Below are 6086 nucleotides of genomic sequence, written 5' to 3'. Positions count from 1 at the left end.
ATATGAAAAATGTACAGAGACTGCACTGTCGGCAAAGAGTACGTTTCCCCGCTGGCTGGGTATTTATAACAGTAGGAGAAGCAAATATCTATGTTAAATAATAATAATTGCAAATGCGGTCGGTATTTGTAGCTGCGCACATGCGCCGCTTGGATATTTACATGACCGCAACAGCTATTGATTGAATTATTGATAGCGCGTGGACGGGACTGGAGCCCAACGTTGGTGATAGTGTGGATAGAACACGGAGAGAGTGCTTGGGTGGACTTTTAAGGTGATTGACTGCCTCCAATTGTTTGTCGAATTAAGCACTGCGCCAAATGCGGTTGCAGACGTTTCACTAAATAGTTATTTTATATCTGTATTCGCTATCTATGGTCCAGCAACATAGTAGGCACAATTTCTGTTGTTATTTGCATGGAATAGCGCATAAATTTTGCACAGCTCTTGTTGTCGTCAGAGCCACTTAGAATTCAATCAAGATTCTCGATGTGTACGAGCAATTNTTTTTTTTTTTTAAGGAAACACAGTGAGTGCGAATTTATTGCATTGTTTTTGTGTTACATGGAATATTTTATTTTGATTTCGGTTGAACAATGCATACCTTTGTACAAAATTAATTATTTTTAAAATATTTTAAATAATAAATAAATCTTCCAAATTTAAGAATCGTAAATAAAAATGTAAGTTTTGCCCATTATTATTGTTATTATTGCAGTTGAGATTTTAATTTATATTTCGAACACGTATCCACGCCCGGGCGTGTGGTGTTGTTTTGCATGCGCAATGAGAAGCGGCGTTCTTAGCGCCTTTTTTGTTAGTAGCGGCAAAACGATACATAGGAATTATCAAAAACAACATCAAAAAACACACGAAAACTTTATAGTAGAGTAAAATTACGGAAAACTGACGATTTCTGGCATATGCGTCCAATACCGCGGGTTTTATCGAGCCTATTGTGAGAAACGCTAAAACCCACCTCATCGAACTATTTAGGCCTTGTCAGTGTGGCCTTAGACCTGGTAAATTCACCATAGACCAGGTATTCGAAATACGACAAAGCTTGAAAAATACCCGCGAGAAGAAGGTCGACACGCACCATCTATTGGTCGATCTCCAAACCACTTTCGACAGCACGAAAATAAGTCGCCTTAATGCTGCGATGTCTGAATATGGTATCCTAGCGATGTAAAATGACATTGAGCAACACCATCAGGAGCCTATTTCATAAAGTGATAGGTGCGATTTTTCAGGAAAATTTGAGAGCCAGTATTGTCGGAGAATTTTTTTCTGTTTCATAGACGCCTATAGGTAACTGTGGCAATGTTTGTAAGGTGACAGTGTCAATACTGGAACTTTAATTTTCGATTAATGGCTGAGTGAAAGACCGACCTAACTGGACAGCCGATTTGGAAACGCCCTATCTCAGCAAATTTTTCCATATTACCCCACTTCGGAATTTGGTTGAAGAACGGCCTACCTCATTTTTTTCTTTCAGAACGCCCTAACTCAGCACATAGTACAAGAACGCCCTCAATCTAAATTTAGTATATCGGCAGCTGATATATGGCGTTTTTAGACCATTTGCTGATATAGAGCGATCTACAATTAAATTCTGAGATAGGCAGTTCTTCAACCAAATTCTGAAGTTTGGACCTGCTGCCGAGATATGTCGATCTTCCACTCGTGGAGCGCTGCTATTAATTCTGCGCTAAGTGCATGCGCTCCCCCACTATGCCGCGATAGTTTTGTCACGAAGAGTCACGTTGCGAGAGTCGTGCCGAATGCAAGTCGTTTTTCGAGAGTCGAATCGTATCGAAAATTTAGCGCCATTGCCTAAAATTTCCACTCGACTAGTGTATTAAAACGGAAAAACTTGGCAGCACTGCAGTTTTCGACAATTTTCGTCGTTTACTTATTTCAGCACGACAGTAGACAATACTAATGTTGTCGAGTCGTACAATTCAGCCTAATTTACGACTTACGCAATGAGGCTGATTATTACATATTAGGTTAGTTTCAACCCCAGATTATGAATATACTTGACTGTTGTATCTGGAGTGAAATTGTTGAAGGCGCGCTCGATATCTACGAAGGCCCCTACTGCATAATCTTTTTGCAGTCAGTCAGGACAAATGGCGTTTCTTATTTACAGGTGTATCAATATCTCCAACGCTTTTAGTAAAAACGAAGAGAGACTAATAGGCCCAGGGGAAGTGTGAGAGCATTTTCCGGCCTTCAGAATGAACGCAACACTGACTACCCTCCAAGCCTTGGGGATTTACCCGGTTCTTACGCAGTTCGCATAAATAGGGTTCAGTAGTGAAACCACCCTACCTACTAATTTCCACCCCCAGGTGTGGTGAGCGACAAGTTGATGACCTCGGTGAGATAGTTTACTCCGGCTGGTCCCAGCTAACTTTTTTACCCCAATTTACTTAAAGAACATTCAGCCTCATTGCGAATGTTGTTTCTTGCGAGAGTCGTTTTTCGAGTCGTCATATCGAAAATTATATGGTATTGCCTAAAATTTCGACTCGACTAGACTTAAACGGGAAAAATTATCAATTAACATTACTATTTAAATAAAGTATGAATACATAGCACAGAAATATTTTACAGCTCATCAGATAAGGGTAAAATACAGGAGCTGATATAATTTCGAAGAAATTTGAGGCAAAAAAAATATACGACAAGTCAGTTCGGGTGTCCATAATTTACTTTTGAGGTATGTATGTGTGAAATTTCAGCCTTTCAATTTTTACAGGCAAAAAATTACCTTTTTGTTGTGCCCCGATTTGAGGTTAAGTAGATAAACAACGTTGAAGATTTGAGAAACACCTATTGGTACAAAACAATTGCTTATTTTAACCATTTGACAATATATTTTCACTTATTCGACGACAAATGCCATTTAAATTGCCATTGGGAAAACAAGTTTTATTTGCAATATACTTACTTATATATGCATATACGTAGATAATGAATAAACTAAGCAATTTAATTGAAAATGAGATTGACAAAAGCCCTACCCATATTCGCGGCTACACCTATGCATAAAAAATGTTCAATAAGTCGTAACATTTCAATTGAAAATGTCGCTGCAACAATTTCTAAATGCCGCATCAATAAAAACACGTTTTGCGCATTTGATTTATCAGCCTCTTTGTGACCATAGCAAATTTATTATTGATTTCTATTATAATTTGAATGTTTTATAAAATGCTTTCGTTTTTCACACCTGCTGATCAATGTGCCGAAACAGATATACAAAACAATGCTTAAAAGCGCAATCACAATCGACGGTATCAACTTATCCTAAACAATTTATGTCTACATATACCTACATATTAAAATTTTATTTTCTTTCCTCCTTAAATATGCATCGCTTGCCTTAAGCTAAAGTACTTCTGTACATAATTCCCTAATTTACAATCGATATTTGGCATAATTTCTAATAATATAAGAATAAGCAAATGATTGCACAATGAAATGTAAAACAAAATACTTAACAGGTGAACAATTAGAATAAAACTAATTGAAAGCTAATAAATCTTTGTGACGTGTGTGCGTACGCTATATATATGTATGTAGTATATATGTAGTTATGTTTACATAAAGCGGCAATTGAACACTAGATCGACTAGTTATTGCATATTCTTCATACTTAATAATACATAGTTTATAATAAACCTTAATATTTTACAATAATATATCAATTCATTCAAAAGCTAACGTAATTTACGTAAATTGAAAATACATATATCTTCATTTAAAATTAATCACGTACATGGCTGCCTACGCGACTAACTTAACAAATTAAATTATACGTGGTCGAATAAGAAGAGGTTAAATGAACTTATACAAATATTTGACACGCATCACAGCACCATGTCCTCTGAAAATTTTCACGCTTAAAAATTTAAAACTATAATCGTAGTAGCGATTCCTTAAAACTTTCTTGCATATACATATGTACATTAATATACATAAACATACATATGTGTGCATCTACTTATAGTAGGTATTTAAGCTTTCTTTATTACCGTAATATGCGACTAAAATATTTTATATACGTGCACAGAAATTATATAATAGCTGCTTGTCTTCAAAGTGATATACATTGTTTATATGACGCAAAACACGTCCATCCACTAGGTGTCTAGCGTAGTGCACAGCCTCCAGACGGTCTTTAGAAAGACCCACCTCCATAAGCCAATCCACAAATTCAGTGCCGTAGAATACTTTGCGATAGACTTTGATACGCCACCTGAAGATGAAATAGAAATGAGATATGTATAAATACTCGGGATAGGAGTTACAATAGATGAAAACCAGATTTATGAGTATTGTTTTTGACGCTCCCTGTATGTACATACATAAATCAAGATTTAGAAATAAAAGAGACTGATGCCTTGTATTAATGCTTTAACCCTGAAAGTTCATTCTTGGTCGAATCAACGCCTCAATACTTGTTTAGAGCTCAATTTTTTTTATGCTTTGACATAGGCTCGCACAAAAATGTCCAATGCGATAAGCATTTGAGATATACCGAAATGGTTTTTTTCGGTTTATGCTTATTTTCGAGCTCCGGAAGTATAAATTTCTTGAGGGCAGCGTACTGGTTAAGGAAATTTGGAAAAATAGAGCATGTTTTGGAAAATGATACTCTACATACAAATTTAATGGTTAAATGCTCAACACATTTGCGTGAAATAAAGCCGATTTTTTTGGTTCAGATAAAATAAATCAATGAAAACAGATGACAGATTTGCTATGAGAATCGTTTTCTTAGCGATCATGAGCTGGAATTTTACTTATAGATTTGTAAGCATTTTTGGTTTTGATATTTTACATACGCTGTAGTAATCGAAAGAGTTTCAAAATCTGTAAATCACTGCCTTCTGGTGTATGCAAATTCGTGAGCAACACATCTCCATTAGATTTTATGAGATTATTTTTATGCTTTTGTTTGTCACCTAATTGTTTTGTGATTGCATCAATTTATGTCTCCTACGTTATTAAGCTAAAATCTGCAAATGGAGACTAAACTTAATTATTTACATGTTTCCCCATGCAGACTTTGAAAACAAACAACCGAAAATAAATAGTTCAAACACACCTTCGATCCTTGGCAATATCCTTCTTGCAATTTTCCAAGTGATGGTTCCGGAACTGTTCACAAATATGCTTGGTTTCCGGACTGAGACTCGACCAGTGAGGCAGCGATAATACATTTGCTCCATACCTACACAGATTATATTGAAAGAGATTAGATATTTTAATATATTCTTAAACTTGAAAAACTCATTTTACGCACCACAACTTGCGCCAGATTTTCACTAGCGGTGTCAGCAGTTCACTAGTATCAGTGATAAAAACAGCCAAAACGACTAAGCTCTGACCGAAATTTAAGAAAGAGTCCAGGAAACTCAATTCCAGATAAATTCCGGACATACCATCCATAACTAGGGTCCAGATGGAGACAGCCAAGCTCTGAAATCACAGAGTTTTGTTTATACCTACTCACATTTATCTAGAGTCGTTTATTTTAATTCGCTTACCACAAACATTGAGCAAAGCAACATGATCAGCAGTACAGTATGCTTCAAAGTTTGATACTCATCGGCATCGCTGGCGTACTCCAACGGTTCTAGGCCCTGCCGTGTCTGGTCTTGATAGCGGTCGATAATTGTTTGACAAGTTTGTCGTGAAGTACTAACGCCACAGTTGAAACCCGGATTGCATATACCAGAGCGGATGCCAAGATTTCTAGAGGACAGAAGAACATGCAATTATTTGAATATGTAACGGTAATTTAGGCCATAATCCCAAACTTACTCGTCTTCGAACTGATCTGTTGATGGAGTTGTTGTCGCATCGGCACTTCTTTGACGTGCCGCATCTTCTGCAGCTGATTTTGCGGCAGCTTGCCGACGCACAAGCAAATCTTCGATGTCTACAAATACAGTTGTAGTTTTGGGACTGGTCGTAGTGGAGCAACAAGTTCCACTGCCTTCACCGCAGCCGGCAACAATAGTGCTCGCGCCATTATCTGCCGTGGAAATAATATCGTCGTCATCAGA

At 36.9% G+C, this 6086-nt stretch overlaps 1 protein-coding gene across 1 annotated transcript in view; it reads right to left on the bottom strand.

Annotated features, from left to right (window-relative positions):
- Positions 1 to 3148: 3148 nt before the first annotated feature.
- anchor (integral membrane protein GPR155 homolog anchor) overlaps positions 3149 to 6086 on the bottom strand; it is a 7183-nt gene continuing 4245 nt past the window's right edge. The window contains exons 8-12 of the mRNA XM_017627434.1: positions 5842 to 6085; positions 5565 to 5772; positions 5321 to 5496; positions 5123 to 5248; positions 3149 to 4270 (exon numbers count right to left, since the gene is read on the bottom strand). Coding sequence (XP_017482923.1) covers positions 4069 to 4270; positions 5123 to 5248; positions 5321 to 5496; positions 5565 to 5772; positions 5842 to 6085 — 956 coding nt within the window. The 3' untranslated portion in view covers positions 3149 to 4068. The remainder of the gene's footprint in view (positions 4271 to 5122; positions 5249 to 5320; positions 5497 to 5564; positions 5773 to 5841; position 6086) is intronic.

The sequence above is a fragment of the Rhagoletis zephyria genome, unplaced genomic scaffold, assembly GCF_001687245.7.
Source record: "Rhagoletis zephyria isolate East Lansing unplaced genomic scaffold, Rhagoletis_zephyria_1.1 Rzeph_scaffold_05244, whole genome shotgun sequence".
NCBI classification, from domain to species: Eukaryota; Metazoa; Arthropoda; class Insecta; order Diptera; family Tephritidae; genus Rhagoletis; species Rhagoletis zephyria.
This window is presented reverse-complemented; position numbering and strand designations above follow the sequence as displayed.